This window comes from Spermophilus citellus (assembly GCF_964194105.1).
Source record: "Spermophilus citellus genome assembly, chromosome: 5".
NCBI lineage: Eukaryota > Metazoa > Chordata > Mammalia > Rodentia > Sciuridae > Spermophilus > Spermophilus citellus.
The window spans coordinates 107,148,139-107,167,517 of NC_138186.1; the positions used below are offsets into that span (position 1 = coordinate 107,148,139).

Here is a 19,379-nt window from a genome sequence, read left to right on the forward strand (position 1 = left end):
ACTTTTCCTTTCATTGAATACAGTAACAATTTGTCCTGACCACAGTATAATGTTATGCATTCTACAAATGATTTTTCCTTCTCTCTCTCTCTCTCTCTCTCTCTCTCTCTCTCTCTCTCTCTCTGTGTGTGTGTTTCTACCAGCACCATCATCATGGATTATAGAAAACCTAATTAATTATATTCCATGTGACATTGTTTAATTTCACACAATAATGCATTTGACCAAAAAACTTAACACAACAGAACTTAACACAACAGAAGAAGTGCAATAATGAAATAATATCCTTGGAATTCACCCCCCCCCCATCACTTGGCTATACCTGGTCTGACAAGATGTGTAATGATCTATAGAGAGTCACTGCTATTCCAATTAAGAATATCCTAAAAGTCAGGTTCTGTGGCCCAGGTTTATAATCCCAGCAATTTAGGAGACTAAGGCAGAAGGATTACAAGTTGAAGGCTAGCTTCAGCAAATTAGTGAGGCTCTAAGCAACTTAGTGAGATTCTGTCTCAAAATTTAAAAATGAAATAAAATAAAAAGGTCTGGGGATGTATCTCAATAATAAAGCGCCCTGGTTTTATCCCTGTACCCCTCATCCCAAGAAAAACATCCTAAAGGCTGAAGGTCTATCTCAGTGATACAGTACTTGCCTAGAATGTGCAAACCCTGGATTCAACCCCCAGCACTACAAAATAAAAACATATCCTAGGAGTCTTTCTCTGCTTACTGATCAATACAGAGCCACTTCCCTCTGCCACATTCTTTCACCGTGTTGTTGTGCTTTACCTCCAGCCCGGAGGAATGAAGCAAGCTATCTGTGTACTTGGACCTCTGAAACCATGAGCCCTCAAATAAACTTTTTTTTCTCTACAATTGTTCTGGTCAAGTCTTTTAGTCATGGCAGCGAAAAAGCTGACAGAAACAAACACATTGGTCAATGATGAGTGGTTCTCCCTGACTAGGGTCAGTTCTACTGAGATTATTACTAGAAGAGCTAGAGTGATTCTTCAATACAATATCAAATTCATTAAAACTTTTCTAATTCTGCACAATCACTAATAACACACACAATAGCACTGTTTTTACATCGGATATGTCGTGTCTGAGTAGCTCACAGAGGTAGAGCTGGTCTTAAAAGCGAGGACAAAGAAGGTGACTCATGGCCATGTGGCTATATTTTAAGAATGCTTCAAATTTCTCCTTCCTAAAATATCTTTTCCATCTGCTAACTACAGTCCTAAAATTCCAATTACACTACTGAGATTTATTGTTTGGGACCTTAACGTGGACCCTCCAAGCTTATTTGGAAAAATAGGCAAATGTCTTTTATCACTTATCAACTTTTAACACCTTACTATTAATTACCTTATCTGATTTGTGATGAGAATGTGGAAGGCAACAGTGAGGAGTTCCTCAGAAGGAAGTGTCCAAATGGCTAGAAATGTCACAAAAGGCAGACCTGGAACTTATGTGTTAGAGAAAAATTACAAAAGGGGTGACCAGTGATATTCCAAACATACCTACCTGATTCACAATTTCTCTTGGTAACAACACTACCAACAATACCACTTTACTACATCTTCCAAGGGCATCCTGTGAGAAGATGTTTGAGAATCTAGTCCTTTCTGCCAACAAGACAAGTTCCATATTGGAGAGTTGGTTGGAGAATGACATTTTTCCCAATATACAAGGAGAGGGGACATTGACTAAAGATGGTCACTGAGAAGACTGTCAGTTTCTAAGAATTAACTTGAAGTATTTTCATCTTCTAATGTCTAGTAGTTAAGCAAAGAAGTTCATAGGACCCTTAATCTTTCTTAATAACATGAAAGTGCCAATGCCTAAAAGTCACTTTTCCCCCAGTTAATGCAGTAAGTACAGAGAACAATACCTCAAAGCTAGCTTCCCAGTATCTGAAGCAAGATATTGGTTTTCCTTACAGGCACTAGTTTTGAACTCATTATAATTAAGTTTTTTATTTCAACAGTCCTATTTCCCAAAAAGGAATTACAACAATATACAACAATAAAAATCCTCCCAAAAGGTTAGTGAGTAGATGGAAAGGGAAGGAAGGAAGGAAGGAAGGAAGGAAGGAAGGAAGGAAGGAAGGAAGGAAGGAAGGAAGGGAGGGAGGGAGGGAGGGAGGGAGGGAGGCCAATTAAGGAGAATGGGATGAGGGTGAAAGTGGTTTAAGAAGAAGAAATGAAAAAGTAAAGAGAACTTTTTATTATGTGTAATTTATTATTGCTTGACCTTTGCTTACAGTGATTATGTATTCACAAATTCTTTTAATGATTTAAACATCAGTAAAATTTGTACTTGATTCTATTAAAACACATTTGCTCTCACATTGGGATTACATTCAAGGAAGGGAGACAGGATCATCTCTATGGCCTAGTTAAGTGGTAACCAACACAGAGAAAAAGTGTATCCTATAAATGTCTGCACTGCCTGAATTAAGCTTAGGAATAATGCTCAAATGATATAAAACCAAGCTGAATAAAAATGCAAAATATGCCAATTCTTTGGTACATACACTTTTTTCTTCCCGAAAAGAATGAACTACTGCTGTTCTTGAAAGTGTCATAAAGATACAGGTCGGTTATGCTGCTCCCCTGGATGGGTTTCCGTTGGTAATAAATGATTTTCTGAGAGGTTTGAGTTAAAGCTCTTATGTAAATAGAGAGAGGCTTACATAATGCTCTTTAAACTAGAACTTTGAAGACAATCTGCAGTAGGCATACGAAATCTGTCTGTGCTGCAAATGGCATCTGAAAACTGACAGGAAACCATCCAAGATGCGGTTTAAGAAAACAGAAAGAATAAACACGGTTCAAGCTTCTGATCAATCATTTAAGCAAACTTCAACCACTACCAGAGAATACGTAGGAGGTGTGTCTCGGGGCTTATAATAATGCTACTAGCCACAGTATATATTTTCAGGGGCGCTCACGAGTATTATTCATTGTAAATTTCTATGTAAATTCTACAGGGACTGGGGCAACGCCTTCCCCGCCCAAGAGTCAGATGGTGCGGGTTCCCTTGCTGTGAGTTTCGACAGTGCATCATCTCACGGAAGATGCTAAACAAGCATTGATTTTCCAATTTCTAACAGGAGTAACCAGTTTGAGGAAAGGCATGCTCTCGGGGAGGGGAGGAGGCGTCTTGTGAAGGAGAAACACTTCAAACTGCCGGCTCTGCGGAGAAGGAGATATGGAGCTGTGGGGAGCCAAGCAGCGGCTTCTCTGCTCTAGGAAAGAGGCTGTAAAGTTCTTGCCACAACATCTGCGACGTTTTGAGCCTTCTTAGGAGAGATTTCTTATTGTTGGAGAAGGCAGGACAGATTATCTTGTATTTGTATTCTTTCCAACCTCACCTCCATTACTCCGATCCTTACTCCCCCAGCTCGGAAGTCCGTGCGTAAAAAGAGTGGAGTGAGAGCAGGGAGGGAGAGCGCCGGCAGCGCTACGGCCGTGGTCAGTTCAGCCCCCCACCCCCACCCCAGCCCTGGCCCACGCGGGACTCGGGGCAGGCACCCTACCAGTCTCCCAAGCCCCGCCCCACCTCCCAGCCCCACAATGCCGAGGCTCCAGTCTCACCAGGAACTGAGGGGAAAACTTTCCAGTTCCAGATATGGGATGGGCCAACCTTTAGGTGCATTCTAACCCTAGGTTTGGATTCCAAAGGGGGCTGGGAGTTCGCTAAGTAACCGCCCAGTCAACGTGCGTTTGGCAGTGAGCTGGGGCCTCGTGGCACTAGGGCTTGCGGTGGACCGGCGGCAGCCAGAACCTACCGGGCCCTAAACCTGCCAGAGAGCCAGCCCTGCCTCAGCCCTCCTCCACTCTCTCCACCGAAGCCCTCCCTTGCGCTCTGGACTGCCCGGCCGAATTCCGAGCCGCAGGCAGAGCCCCCTCCTCTTCTGCATCTGCTAACTTTCCTACCTCTCCCCTTCCCCCGCCACGTAAGTCACTATTTACCACCGCGTAGACCAGCTCTCACGCACGCCTGCCCTTTTCTCCAGAAGCCTGAAAGTGGCTGAATGGAAACACTGACACGTGAAAACTCTATTCTCAACGACTTAGAATAGGCCTCCTTGAGGTTTTAATCTTGGTTCCCTCGTCCCGCCCAGTGATCGTGGCAGCGGTCCGAAAGGTCCGGGTATTCTTTACTGTTCCTAGGAAAGGTGATGCGAGGAGAAAAGAGGGAGGGGCACTGCGAACGTGAGAGGTCCGAGGCCACACAGTGTATCAAGAAGGAAACTCCAAATCCTAAAAGAATTTAAGTCCTCGTGCATTGTTTCCAAATCAAATCCACATGGCAGTTTTCTTCTGAATCCTGGAACTACCAAGCCACGACTTAGAAACAGAAAGAAAGGACGCGCCACTATGGACCATCTGCCTTGGCGGGGAGGGTAGTTCTCCCCGCCTAATTCTGCCCTTTTCTCTGCTGCCTCCTCATCAGCAACAGGTTTTCAAATGCGGAAAACGTCTCCTCGCTCCAACCTGACCGACTGTCTACACAGTGGCCCAGGTTAGCCACGTGTTCAAGCCATACAGGGTTAAACAGAGGCCGAGTTAGCCACGCCAGAGTGGGTGCCTATGGTCAGTATAGTGTGAGGTGTAGAAATGTTAGGGCACCGCTAGGGAGATGGCCGACAAACTTATAAAACTCTTCAAAAAGAAAGAGTGCTGTTTGGGGTTTTGGTTGTCCTCAGCCTCTTAAGAAAACTGGGTTTTGGGTTTTGTTTTTTTCTTCTTCACCATCTGCTCTAAACACAGCATTTTGGATCAAGTTGCGACCTTGCACTTGAAACTTAGACATTTCTACTATATGGCTGGACTTTCAGGACTACTATATGGCTGGACTTTCAGGACTTTTGCTGCTTAAATTTCCCCGGGCCTGAGGCACTATCCAGTGGCCCAGGCTTGTTTGGGGGCAGCTGCTAAGGGTTCCCTTAATGCTCCTGGTCTGCCTGAGGACCCCGGGGTCAAGTTCCTAGCTCTCCAACTATAGTATCAGTGCAAGGTAGAGAAAGAGCTTAATTCTCTATAATATGACCTCCAGTCTTGATGGCAGCCAAAGAAGTGGGAATGGTGACTAGACATCTCCAAACCCTGACCTCAGATAAGGAAAATCCTCAAGTCCTGCCTGTCAGCACTTGGCATTATATTCCTGAAACCTAGAAATGAAAATAGAAATTGTTTGATGTATGAGGAGACGTTATCTAATTAGGGCGTAAGAAATTTAATCTTTCCAGCATGCAGGTCATATAATTAATGTTAATTTAACGCTCAAATTCTCAGTCATTAATTTTTATTCTCTTAAATGCAGTTTGGCAGGGCCCCTGATCCATGGCAATGGATTTTACTGGATGTGAGAGCACTCTCAGCCTTAGGAGTGACTCACTGCAAACCTTCCTATCCCAATAACAAGATCACATCATGTATGCATTATTAAGCCACATAATTGAACGGTCGATAGTTTGCATATCAGACTATTAAAATAATGTGTTTTGCTTTTCTCTGAACACGTATTGTTCAAGTCTCTGCGAATATGTGGTGATTCTGATAATTATCATCAAATTACTGCAAATGTTCTCTTCATTAACATGATTTCTTTCAAGCATTTTTGAAAGTGTGAATATCATTGTAAATTAAGGAACTTCGTACAAAGTTTTGTGAACTTTTTTTTTAAAGAAACTTGTCATTGGAAAGGAAAGGATATATCATAAATAGAGGAAGTGGAGAAATGCTTTTGACTGTGCCTTTCAAATGGCTTCCTCCGGTCAAATGAGAGTTTTTCTGTCCCATTTTTCATGAAGTTTGTAGGCAAGAAAAGGAAAGAAACTGGGAGAGAAGGAGGGCATGAGAGAGAGAGAGAGAGAGAGAGAGAGAGAGAGAGAGAGAGAGAGGGAGGGAGGGAGGGGGGAGAGAGAGAGGAGAGAGAGATGCTAGCTTTAAAAGTAACAGGGAAGTAAGAATTTTTAAGGTTCCTACTATCTGCCTCCTTTTTGGTGTAAATAGCTCCACAAATAAAATCTTATTTTCCTGACCTAGAGTAAATTATATTTTTGCTTTTTAAAAGCACCAGCACAAAATTTTCTGACGCTAACGGTTCACAATTAACTAAATACTGTTGTTTCCCCCTTTGCTATTATGAGCTATACTGTTAGAGAAATTATAAGCTCTAAAAAGCCGTCTTGTAAACTTTCCTTAACACACTGTTTCCGAAGTTGAAGAGCAAGGCATTTTTTTTAAACTTGCAAAATAAGAGTCTCTCTTAAATGTAAGAAATTTGCATCTACACTACTTTTGAGCAAAGTTTTCCTTTGAGTGATTTTAAAACTCTCATAACGGGGCATTCCAAGGCCAGGGATTGTTGTTCCTTCCTGTTCACTGTCAATGCTGCGTTCGTCCCTCTCCTCAGAGGACGCCTTCAACGCGGAATCGCTGCCATCAGCCCTGGAAGAGAGGGGTTTCAACAGTGGGAAAAAGTCCTAGGAGTTTGGAACGTCGTCTGACGTTTCAAAAAAAAAAAAATAGGACAGCAAAAGAGTGTCCAAGAGGAGACAGAGATACACACACACACACACACACACAGAGAGAGAGAGAGAGAGAGAGAGAGAGAGAGAGAGAGAGAGAGAGAGAAGACAGCTGTATCTGGTGGATTTCTCCGGCACCAGCAGTAACCTGCTTGGCTGTTCCCTGCTGGGCGGGACACCCCCTTACTCCGTGCCGGGGGTCCTCCGGGCGCCTCTCCTAGAGCCCGCAGTCAGCTCTCAGAGAAGGAGTGCCAGGCCCCCGGCGGCACTTTTATTTTGGCTGAGAGGAGGGAGCGTTGCTCCCAGGCCCAGGGGAAGCGAACTGAGCCCTTCTGTTTGGATTTCCCTCCTCGCTATAGCAACCAGCAGCATCCGGACAAAAATGCGCCCTCCCTGGACAATGGCCCGGCCTCCCGCTTCTGGCCCTCCCCCGGATAGCAGCCAGGACCTGCCTGGGCGCTCTGCTGCACGGACCCCCCTTCTGATTACTCTCCTAGCAGTCCCTCTGGAGGTCAGGCCAGGGCTCCTGCACTCTGAAGCCCCTTTCTCCCTCTCCTCGCCCAAGCAGGCCAAGGCCGTGACACAGAATCTGCCCGCCGAGCCCTGGGGCTCAGGTGGAGTTTTTCCGCGGGATTGTGAGGGTGGTTGGATGGCTCTGAGCAGCACAAATTCAAGCATTTTCCAAATACGTGTGTGTGTGTGTGTGTGTGTGTGTGTGTGTGTGTGTGTGTGTATTAGAATAATGCATAAAGCAGACTTCACCTTCCCTCCCTCACACGCCCCCGCCCTCGCGCGCGCGCGCACACACACACGTAAATATAAACACCCCAGACCGCAGTCCTAGACGTGATCTCTGACTTTCTTTCAGTCTCCCAAGGTTAATTAAGTTCCCTTCTAGGAACTGAGCTCAGCGCCTATTCATTATTCTCTCTCTTTGACCTAGGGCGTTAATATGATCAGGCCTGTGACTCTGCCTGTCCTGTTTTCCTATTTTGCATTTAATGCTGGAACCCGGCTGCCCTAGATTACCATCAAAAACTCTCAGAAAAACACGAGAGGAGCGACGGAGTCTTCTCCGACCTGTCTAAGGCTTCCTTTTTCTGGGTCTTTTTTCAGGCAATGTCAGCCTCGACATTCCCAGGTCCCACATTCTGGAAACCAGTCTTTTAAAATGTTCTCATCCTTAACTTTATTCACGAGGGGTGCCAGAATGACAGAGCTGGAACTCACAGACTTAGTCTGAGGTCCTGGCCCACATACTACCGCTGTGGTTAACTGCTCTCAAGAAAAATGACTCTCTAGTGCATCACCCCTCCCCCGCAGGCTGCGGTCCTCTGGACTCTACAGACGCAATTAAGTGTACTTGTACACTTTAAAAGGGACTTGTACTCATGCTCCGTGCAGCCAGAACCGAAGTGAAACTTCAACCAAAATCAGTGTTTGCCCCAGCGATAGAGACCAAGTCCCAGCCCTTGAAAATAGCTTCAGTGAAATAGCTGAACACATCCTCTTCTGACCCCCCGCCCCAGCCCCCGCAGCCGCCGCTGCACCTTGTGCCTGTGAGCAGGTGTGTGCTGGTGCCCCCCCTTTCCACTTCTCCGATTGTACCAAAGGATGAAAGAGGCAAGAGGCTGAAGGAGGAGCTTCAACTCAGTACATCACCAAATATATTAGAACTAAGGTTTTTATTGAAATCACTTTAATTTATCAAACAGTAGTCATCCCCTCCTGGTGGCCACCCATCCACCTGCTTTAAGGTGAGAAGGGAAAACACAGCTATTTGGATTCCATTGTTAAGGAAATCATTTAACTGTTAGTCCTTTGAAAATGAAATTCCAGGAAGGTGAGCTAGGAGCCACAAATCACCTCCTGTTCTTTTTCTGAGAATTCAACATAAACACGTTGTATTAACTCCTCTAAGTAGTATCTATCTTATGCACTGCTGGAGTGTGTCCTTTATGCTTTCTCCTTCCAAAGGCCTCACTTCCCCACTCAAATTTTAGCAGGCTTCCTTTGATAAATTACTCGAAGTAATCACTGAAACAGCTAGACTGCCTCAGTGACAATGTGGTGTTTAAAGTCTTCAAACCATGCCTTTCTATAAAATATTCACTTTCAGACTACAAAGGGCAGATCATTTGTAATGATGAGATCCATAGCTTGAAGAAAAAGGGGAAGAGATTAATTTCCATGAATCCAAATAATTTCATTTCAAATACTACCGAACTTAGAATATTATATTTCACTGATTTACACAGTCATAAAGATAAAATAGAATTGTTTGTATGTGAGGCATGGACAGAGTTGCCAAGTGTGTAAAGTAAGGGAGTTTCAACTTTCAGAAAACTTACCCTTCTTCAAGACCTTTTATGAACTGAGGCCAGATGTGTATTTAGAAACTTGCAAACTGTAGGTATAGACAGAAATATATAAATCTAAATGGGAGGATTTTTTTATTCAGGAGAAAATATACTGCTGTGTCATTAAAGGTTAATTTCTGTGTTTTTATGTATTTTAGGTAAACCTTTATTGTGTGTCTTTCCCAAGAACTGGCAACTTGGAAGTGCATGTTTCTCTGCTTCTTATAAATGCATTCCCCAAGGCTGCAGTTCTTCAAGCTTTAAGGCGGTTTTCATTAAAGCAGCCAGCTGCCTCTTTGTGTGGATTGGCTGCTTAAAGCTATAGCCTTGAAGTCGGAGCCTCAGTTTTGACATTCTGTGGACCCTTGGTAAAGAAGTTCCATTCATATGATGTCTAGGGGTGCAAGGGGTGGTTATCCATGAAATCAAACAGCTGCTCGGGCTAGCAGGAGAGCAGAAAACATAGGAATGAATGAATGCAGGCAAGGGTGAGAGAGAAGGAAGAGGAACACTCAAACAAACCTCCCCCAAGGTAGATATATTAAAAGAGAAACATCAAGGAGTAATTTTACCTACGTTTTAACTAGTTGTTAACTCTACTCCTCCAATGGCCACCTCCAAAATATTTTTTCTTTGTTTTGTGTTGTTTTCTGGTTTCCCTTATCCTGGGATTACATAAATGAGAATGAAGATCTATCAAGTGAATTGCCATCTCCCCTCTCTTTTAGTAACTGTTTCCAGTTCAATGTATGGGAGTGATTAGGTGAGTTTTCTGCTAACTCCTGGTATACAGAAATACCTTAAATGATATTTTATATATGACATGGGTATGTTTACCAAAGGGATAAGTTAGTAAATTAGAGTTCGACTTACAGTGCATGGGCTGATCCTATAACTGATATCTTGAAGATTTTAGGGAACTTGGCCAAGGTGCTGATTGCTAGAAAGATCCAAACCTGGGGACACTATATCAAGGAGTATAAAAGTGTGAGAGATGAATATTGGCATCTTTTCCGTGTTGGCTGTTTCTCTTACATGCAGCGCACCCCAATAGGAGAGAGCCGGCACCACTTCTTCACACTAGTTCAGCCCAAGATAATGATCTTGCTCCAGACCTTGAAGAAGACCCTGGGCTGGTGCCAAAGCCAGAATCTCTGCGCCGGGTGCCTCCAAGACTGTCTTGTGGAAAGGGCTTTGGGGACCCCACAGTAGATGCCTAAGGCAGAGAGGCCCCTAGGAATTGCCTGTTCAGCCATTGTCCTAGCGAGTGATCTCGAGGAGCTGTGCTGGAGTGAGGGAGACATCAAGACACCTTGTCAGTTCAAAGCCTTTTATGGTTGTTTGAAATCCTCTCCACGTCAACGTAAGCAGCCTCTGTATTTGAACAGCTGCTTTGAACAGTGAAAAGGAATGAGCTGAATCAAAACCTGGAGGTGTCTGCCTGAGACACCTTCACCTTGCTTTTATGGGGGCGGAGATAGGCAGGCATTCGCGCCGGCTCTGCCCTGAACCGGGTCAAACCAAGGGACTGCGCCCATGACTGGGGGGGGGGGGGAGGGAAGTGTGGAGAATCCCCCGTCTGGAACTAAAGCCTAGGTTCCGTGATCTCCAGTGAGGAGACCTTGCGGGGAATGGGACAGGGAAGCCCAAGCTGCTCAGGAGCCGGCATTCGCGCCAACCGGGCCCCCAGCTACAGGCAGGGAGCAGGCGGTGGCTCTGGGAGGGGTGGGAGGAGGTAGAACTCAGAGTGGTGTTGCGCGCCTAGCTTGCCTGCCCGACGATTAGCCCTACTGCGGGGGAGGGGGACGCACAGTCTGAGGCCCCGGGTAGGGCACGGCTTTGTATACTCTCGGGATTTATAGAGCATATTAAGTCCGATGGAACTATCTCGGCTCGCCCTGTTGGGAACGTTTCAGCTCTTTCGCACGCCAGCGAAATGAGGCGGGGCTGGGGGGTGGAGTGGAGACCTGGGACGTCAAAGTGGGAAGGATCTCCGAGCATTAATCGCCAGTGATGTCCCATCGTAGACAGGAAGTTTTGATGTACACGTGCTGCCTGTTCTTACCTCCCCCACCGCACACACAGTAGCGCCTTAAGCCCGAGGTGGGAGATGAGGGTACAGAGGGAGACAGAGGAGGGACTCTGGCTCAAAGCCAGGCACCCTCAGTTCCCTCGGAAATGCATCTGGAAACTTATTCTCTCTAATGCATCAGGCGGCTAAGGAGCAGGTCCTTCCAGAAATGTGAAATTAAATCCAGAGAAAAACGGACGCCTGTCTTTAAAGGGGGAGCGGGGAATCGGGGTGCGAGGTGCTTAGTAACCGGAGGCAGCCTTCCCCGGCAGCTGGATTCTTCCCTAGGTAGAAGCTCGGAGCTCCCCGGGAGGAAAGGAAAGAAAGGCGCCTGGGCGAGAAGGGAACACTGCTGGCGAGAGGCCTGCGAGTTTCCCTAAGGGCGGGGTAAAGCCATGTACCCAGCGTAGGGGACACAGGGCTGAAGCGTTAAGGAGGTTGCCTCGCCCTCCCCAGCAATCCGGGCTGCTTTCCGTACGAGAGCCGCCTGCACCGCCCGCTGAGTCTGCACGCTGCGAGGTTTCGACTTTTTCTTTTTCTTTTCTTTTCTTTTTTCTTTTTTCCTGGCCAGGCCAAGTTACTGGATCCCTAGCAGCTCCCAGGCGAGCGGTTAGAGTGGCTGGGCGATTGCGCTGGGAGTCACCGCTCCACATTGTATACCGCAGCCGCGGGTGCGCGCGCGTGGCGGGAGTGTAGGTCAGTCCCTCCGCTGCCTTCGGGCTCGCCCCTCCCCTAACCATTTCTCTCTCTCCTCACACACACCCTCATAAACACAGGACACGTGGAAATTCTCAGCCAAAGCGCCTTGCCCGGGCGGGTGCTCAACGTGGTGATTTATAAACAGCTCAGCCACTCCCCAAAGAGCACCGCTCCTCGTTAGTCATGATGAATTTTCTGGTCTGCTCTATTCTGCTGTCTAGATTAAGATGCTCGGAGGCCCCAAAATGCTCCCTTTGAGCGTTAATTTGGCTTCCCTCACAAGCCTACCGTCGCTGACAGAGCCTGCCGAGCTAGCACCACAACGCGGGGACCAGGGATGAGAGGTGCGGAAGCTATTCATGTTCCCTGGAGTCTTTCCCTTCCTGGCAATAACTTTTACTTCGCTTTGGTACTAGTACCGGTGCTGTACTACCGAGACTTCCTGGCGGTCCGCTGCTTCAGCCTGAATCCGCCCCTAGATCCCTGATATCAGATTCTCAGGCTCGAAAACTGGCAGCAGACACCTGCTCCTGCGGGCTAAGAAACAGAAGGCGTGACACGCTCGCTCGCGCTCTGCAGAGCGGCGCCCCGGGTGCACTGTCCCGCGGTCTGGTTCTGGAGTTCACGGCTGCCTACTGAGCTGGAAGCTTGACTGACCAGCGTCCTAGAGCTTAGATTAACCCCACCCCCTGGCGCCCGCAAAAGTTATTGATGAGAAAGGTTTCCCTGGCATCAACTCATTTACTTTCACCTTTTTCTTCCCTTTTGAAGTGACTTAACGGAAAAGTTGCGCCAATAAACGCAAAGAACACGGGGTGGGGGGGGGGGAGCTCATACATCTCCATCAGCACCGCTTCCCAGAGCTTCTCTTGAATATTCACCAAACCAAGTGCACCCCTCGCCAGCACTTCTGCAGCCTCGCACAAGTCGAAGGTCTACCCACACAAGCTCCTAGTCTCCTAAACCAAAAACTGTGCGCGCGCCCGAGTGTGAATCTGACAGACTTTTAGAGTTTTGTTTTCAGTTCAGACCGCTGTACTGTTAGAGCAGCCAACTCTGCGCCTTGAGAGGAGTGGCTCACAAGCCGCGGCATAGGCTGAGCTTGCTTCTCGCTGAGTCTTTTCGGTGAAGGACTGAGAGGCAGCCGGGCCTGGAACCAAGAGCCTGTGCTAGCTAGCGGGGTGGAGATGAAGGAGGGAACCTTCCTTCCAGTCAAAAGTGTCCGTACAGTCAGGAGCAAAAGGCACCTGTGCACTGAAATTCTAACTACGAGAGGAAGGGGTCTTCAACTAGGGGACAATTCTGGCTCCAGGCTCTAGGTTTAAGCGACACTGGTGTGTGTGTATCCCTAGGTGAATGAAAATCGAACTCCCGCTGGCTCGATGCGACCCAGCCTTTCTTTTTCTCCATCGCTCCCCTCACTCCCTCAAAAGCCCTATTGGAAAGAAAAAGTGGACCCCCCCCCCCCACACACACACCCTATCCAAGTCTTCCAAGTGGCTGTGGTCGATAAGAGAACCTGAACCACCCCCCTGCCCGGCTTCTCAGCCTGGGAGACAGATGGGGGGCGGGTCCCATCCGAGAGGGGGCGGAGGAGGCCGGGGATGGGGAAGAAGAGGGGGGCGAGAACTGAGAGAATCTGAATCGCCGGGCTAGGGGGGACTAGGAGGAGGGCTAGGAAGACTCGGAGCCTGGGGGAGGAGAGGGGGCAGCTTTGCGCCAATCAGTGGCGCCGGCCTGGGAGGTTGCTAGCGGTATCCACGTAAATCAAAGGGCGCGGAGCCAATGGGAGGGGGCGGAGGGGGCGGGGCCCAGGCGCGTGCCGCTGCGAGCCAGCGCTGCCAAGAGAGCGGGAGAGAGCTGGAGAGAGCAGGGAGAGGGGGGAGCGCGGAGCGAGTCAGAGTGAGCCAGAGCGAGAAGGAGGGAGAGGAGAAAGAGAGCGAGGGCGGGCGGGCGGGAGGCGGCGGCAGCAGAAGCAGTAATAGCAGGAGCAGCAACAGAAGGCGTCGGAGCGGGCGTCGGAGCTGCCCGGTAGGGGAGAGAGAGAGAGGAAAGAGAAAGAGGGCGAGGAGGAGAGGGAGCCAGAGGCGAAAAAGTAACTGTCAAATGCGCGGCTCCTTTAACCGGAGCGCTCAGTCCGGCTCCGAGAGTCATGGCGACCGCAGCGTCTAACCACTACAGCCTGCTCACCTCCAGCGCCTCCATCGTGCACGCCGAGCCGCCCGGCGGCATGCAGCAAGGCGCGGGGGGCTACCGCGAGGCGCAGAGCCTGGTGCAGGGCGACTACGGCGCGCTGCAGAGCAACGGGCACCCACTCAGCCACGCTCACCAGTGGATCACCGCGCTGTCCCACGGCGGTGGCGGCGGCGGCGGGGGCGGCGGCGGCGGGGGCGGGGGCGGCGGCGGGGGCGGCAGCGACGGCTCCCCTTGGTCCACCAGCCCCCTGGGCCAGCCGGACATCAAGCCCTCAGTGGTGGTGCAGCAGGGCGGCCGCGGCGACGAGCTGCACGGGCCAGGCGCCCTGCAGCAGCAGCACCAGCAGCAGCAACAGCAGCAGCAACAGCAACAGCAGCAACAGCAGCAGCAGCAGCAGCAGCAACGGCCGCCGCATCTGGTGCACCACGCTGCCAACCACCACCCCGGGCCCGGGGCATGGAGGAGCGCGGCGGCTGCAGCGCACCTCCCACCCTCCATGGGAGCGTCCAACGGTGGCTTGCTCTACTCACAGCCCAGCTTCACCGTGAACGGCATGCTGGGCGCCGGCGGGCAGCCGACAGGGCTGCATCACCACGGCCTGCGGGACGCGCACGACGAGCCACATCATACCGACCACCACCCGCACCCTCACTCTCACCCACACCAGCAGCCACCGCCGCCGCCGCCCCCACAGGGCCCGCCAGGCCACCCAGGCGCGCACCACGACCCGCACTCGGACGAGGACACGCCGACCTCGGACGACCTGGAGCAGTTCGCCAAGCAGTTCAAACAGAGGCGGATCAAACTGGGATTTACCCAAGCAGACGTGGGGCTGGCGCTGGGCACCCTGTACGGCAACGTGTTCTCGCAGACCACCATCTGCAGGTTTGAGGCCCTGCAGCTGAGCTTCAAGAACATGTGCAAGCTGAAGCCTTTGTTGAACAAGTGGTTGGAAGAGGCAGACTCATCCTCGGGCAGCCCCACAAGCATAGACAAGATCGCAGCGCAGGGGCGCAAGCGGAAAAAGCGGACCTCCATCGAGGTGAGCGTCAAGGGGGCTCTGGAGAGCCATTTCCTCAAATGCCCCAAGCCCTCGGCCCAGGAGATCACCTCCCTCGCGGACAGCTTACAGCTGGAGAAGGAGGTGGTGAGAGTTTGGTTTTGTAACAGGAGACAGAAAGAGAAAAGGATGACCCCTCCCGGAGGGACTCTGCCGGGCGCCGAGGATGTGTACGGGGGGAGTAGGGACACGCCACCACACCACGGGGTGCAGACGCCCGTCCAGTGAACTCGAGCGGGGGGGAGGGGCAGAGCGCGGGGCTCCCCCTCCCCTTCGGCCCACGGTCCTTTCCGGACCCCTGTTCCCTCTCTAACTTCTGATTGTTCTTTTTATTTTTAATTATTATTTCCCCGTCCCTTAAAAAGAAAAAAAAAAATAAGGAAAAAGGAAAGCAACTAAGACACTGGACTATCCTATAAACGGTAGCAGGTGTAATGATGTGTTTTGACCTTTACAGGCAAGTACCCAGGCAATGAAGTAGAGTGTCTCCTAGAGAGAGTGAGAAGAGTGAGTGTTTGTGTGCGTGAAAGACAGAGAGAAAGAGAGGTGGCAAGCACTGAGATAAATACCTGGCAAAACTAAATAAATTACCAAAAAGTAAAAGAAACCCACCAAACCGTGATAAACACAAAACTGCAGCTCCCTCATGCTCATGCTTGGAGTTGGGACAAGCTGCTGTGTTTATTTAATGTGGATTCCCATCAGGAAAGAGGAAAAAAATCACACATTCTTTGATATAGGCAAAATTTAACCATAAATTTGCACTGCAAGAAAACTGAAGTTTACATGAACAAATTCATAAACACATTTTTTTTTCCTTTTAATCCCCACGGTTAATTTTGGAATTGCCGTTTTGGTTTGGTTTTGCTTTGCTTTGCTTACTCAGTAGAGAGAATTGAAGCCAGTTCTTGGCCGCTCTCCATTTCTAGTTCTTGTATTGCCCCTTCTTACTGTTTGTGAAGTTTGATTACCTTCATATCCCCTTTGCATTGATGTAACATTTATTTGTTCTTTTTACCAAAGGAAAATGATTGAATTCATACAAAAAAAAAAAAACTAATTGTCTGCTTTGGTGAAATGTGTATGGTCTACACACTTTATCCAAGGCAAGACTCTAGTTTAGAATATAAAAATAAGAGTCAAGCATTGGTTCTCTTACCACCCACAAAGTAAACTTCATTTTCAGGCAGTGTTTCTGGGGGAGGTTATACAGGGGAGAAAAAGAAAAATCAATAGTGAGTGACTGATTGCTTCATTTTATCAGGCGGGCCCATTGTGAAAGAGCTCAAAGGAAACGTGGAGGTTAAATATATTTCCAGAGTTGTCCAACAGAAAGAAAGTGGCACTTTGAAGAGAGCTGTGAATATATATCTTCAGATACCCCCATATAGTTCTCTGCTTTTAGTTTTAATAACTTAATTATGAGAAATTATTTGTGCTGACTGCAGCAACTAACTTTGTTCCTCAAATTGTCTTTTTTTAAAAGCATAAATAACATAACCCAGGAACTCAATGGTGTATGCACATACCGTGTTTCTTAGCACACAAATACCCATATGCATACATAGACCATAGACTGGATTTGTCCTCACTAGTTCATTTGTTTATTAGTCATATTTATGGGTCCCAGATCTTCTTTCCCTCTAACTTATTACAGAAAATACCAATTTCACTTGGACAGCTCCTCCCTTCATAAGGAAGCCAAATGAAGTGAAAATAAAATGCCATTTTCAATCCTTCCTCTCTCCCCTTTGTTAATAGTTTTAAGTGCATTTTTTTTACCTTATCTTGATGGAAAACAGTTAACTCCCAACACAAAAAAACTCTACTGGAAAGTGTAGGTGAAAACAAACAAACAAACTTGTAACTGTATTGAAAATAAATACCATTAAACTGTGATCAGTTAAATTTTTAAACATAATAATCAGCACAAAAGGGCGCTAAAAGGGAAGACACTTTTTATTAACCTTAAAAGTTTGGGGCTTTTTTTCCTGGTTAGGTAGTAGATAAATGTTTATTTTAAAAAGTTGAATTTTCACTACATAAAATTATGGTTCAGCATCAGATTAGTATTGCACTCAGTAGTTAAGGTTTTAGAAAATATGCTTTATACAGTATTGTCTTTCCAAACACCTGTGATTGTTTCATTTTCAATGTTTTTTGCAAGATAAATGGTGACTTATAATGGGCATATTTATTTGCCTGTATTTCATTTCCCCCAATGAATGTCACAAGTAGATGGGCACCGGAGCTGCTTCGGGTACATCACTCTGCTTGTTCCTGAGGTGTGGGGACTGGCCTTCAGTGAAGCAATCCAGAGCAGGGCAGAGAGCTAATGGTAAAGGGAGGAAATGAATTTTCAGATACTTATTACCAAGTAGGTAAGGTCAGAAGCTGGAGTTCAGGGGATGTTTCTACAGTTCCTCTAGCTCTCATAGGTTTACTAAGATGAAAGTTACCACTGAACCTTACCACAATGTATATATGTTTAATATCTGTCTTTTGAAATGCAGAAATAGTTTAAATGTTTCTTTGTCTATTTTTCTTTTTTTTAATGCTACCCAGGGAAGTATTTTCATATCATTTTTAAGTGGCCTGCCTCAATGTATATTTATTTCTTTTGAAGCAAAAAGGTTCTGGAAACTGTTTTTCTGTAGCTTTAAATGAGTAGGTGAGCAAAATCTATATGGGATGTAATTTTTTTGTTCAGTCTCTTTAAAAATACTTTGTTTTGGTACATTTGGTTGTGCTTGTGGGGAAAATAAAAGCGCAGAGATCCTTATATATTTATGTTAAAGTAATATTTTATTATTACATAAAACAGAAATGCACAATACCTTCATAGTTTGTTCTAATTATTGAAATATCTTTATTTTATTTTTAAAGATAGTGCCAAGTTTTAAGGGAAAAAAAAAACCTTTAGACCTTATACTGAGTTGAGTTGTGTGTAAAACACCTCCCTTCCTTTATACTTCATGAAGTTTTGGAATAAATTTTATGCATATACTGCCAGGTTTCATGTTTATAACTTTCAGAAGCTTTTTTTTTTTAATGAAGACTACTGTTCTGATTTACTTTTCTTTGCAAAACTATCATCAGTTCCAAACCTTTCAGTCACTATGCCTGTAGCATTAAATTGAAATGGTCACTGGATTTGAGCTTCAATTTGTTTGCCATTTCATGGTTTGACAAAGAGATGTTTGCCCTGTAAATATATGCAGATATTACTGCATTTTCTTTCCAGGTTAGATATACCTTATCCAATTGGGCTGTTGAGGGAACATCAACTGAACTACATAATTCGGGATCTGCAGAAAATCAGGGCTTAGTTAGAAGATTATTCCTCTTAATAACTAACAAATATCTTTCAACAAAGAATAACTCAGACAATATGCTATGTGCGTGTTTACCAAATGATTAGAAGTAGATTCTATATATTATTAATGTTAGGTTTACAGGAAAAGATAGATTTTGCAGTGGTCTATACTATAGTGTCTGTTTCTTATCAGGCAAACAAACGGGCTCTAAAATAAGAAGCAGGGGGCATGTATGGGAGAAATTAAGCCATAATGCCAACAGATTCTTTCAGTCTTAGAACACTATCGTTTAAAAAAAAATCAGTTTTAAGCTTAGTGAGAATTCCAAGCAGACTTGAGTTAGTTTACAAGTTTGTTGATGTATTTAAACTCCTCCTTGGAACATTGGTTTAAGTATAAATGTTCATTTAGAAAGGTAGTTTCTGGGCTTATTACATCTGATCATCTTTTCTAACTCCTAGTCAATATTACATGGGTCCCAAACAGATTCAGCCAAATGATCTTATCAATAGTCTGAACAAGAAGTGACAGAAAGAAGAAGTGTTTTGTGACCGCAGACATGCTGATGGGTAAAATGTTTAAGCTGGGTATAGATTTGAGTTCTGGGTCAATATCCCTTCACTGTAGGCAGAAAACAAGCAGCATCTGCCCTCTGCAGGGCATTTCAGTGGACCTTGAGAAGGAATTTTTGCTCTTAACCACAGGGGCTACTGACTGGAAAACATCACATGTTAAGCGGACACATCATGGTCTTGACCCAGGCTTGCCATTCAGATCCTAAAGCTACTAGGGTAGTTTTCATGCCAGTTAGGGAAGGTATTACACCTACGGTGAAAAACTATCATGGCCACTGGGAGAAATCTGTAGGGCATTCGTTCCTAGGATGTGGGCTTAGCCACAATGACGTACCCTTTCTTTCTCCTAAAGACAATAATGCAGAATATAGCCATCCTGATAGAACTCTTATGTTTCTTTAAAATATGTCACTTTTTATATTTATAATATAAGATAGGGGGAAAGAGTTCTGTGAAGGTCAGATGGAGGGAATGGCCACAAATAATATTATGCTTGGCATTTCTAAACATTCTCGGTTCCCACGAAGTAACCTCCTTTATATTTCAGATGGCAGCAA

The 19,379-nt window shown here is 46.5% G+C and overlaps 1 protein-coding gene and 1 long non-coding RNA gene across 2 annotated transcripts in view; both read left to right on the forward strand.

Moving 5' to 3' along the window:
- LOC308648711 overlaps positions 1-19,379 on the forward strand; it is a 627,872-nt gene that overhangs the window by 48,343 nt on the left and 560,150 nt on the right. The gene's annotated exons all lie outside the window — the stretch shown is intronic.
- Positions 13,646-17,726, forward strand: POU3F2 (POU class 3 homeobox 2). The gene has a single exon (XM_081295865.1). The coding sequence runs from the start codon at positions 13,827-13,829 to the stop codon at positions 15,156-15,158; it is 1,332 nt and encodes a 443-aa protein (XP_081151991.1). The 5' UTR covers positions 13,646-13,826; the 3' UTR covers positions 15,159-17,726.

Coding starts and splice junctions, on each gene's coding strand:
- POU3F2 (XM_081295865.1), top strand. CDS start 13,827: ATGGCGACCGCAGCGTCTAACCACTACAGCCTGCTCACCTCCAGCGCC.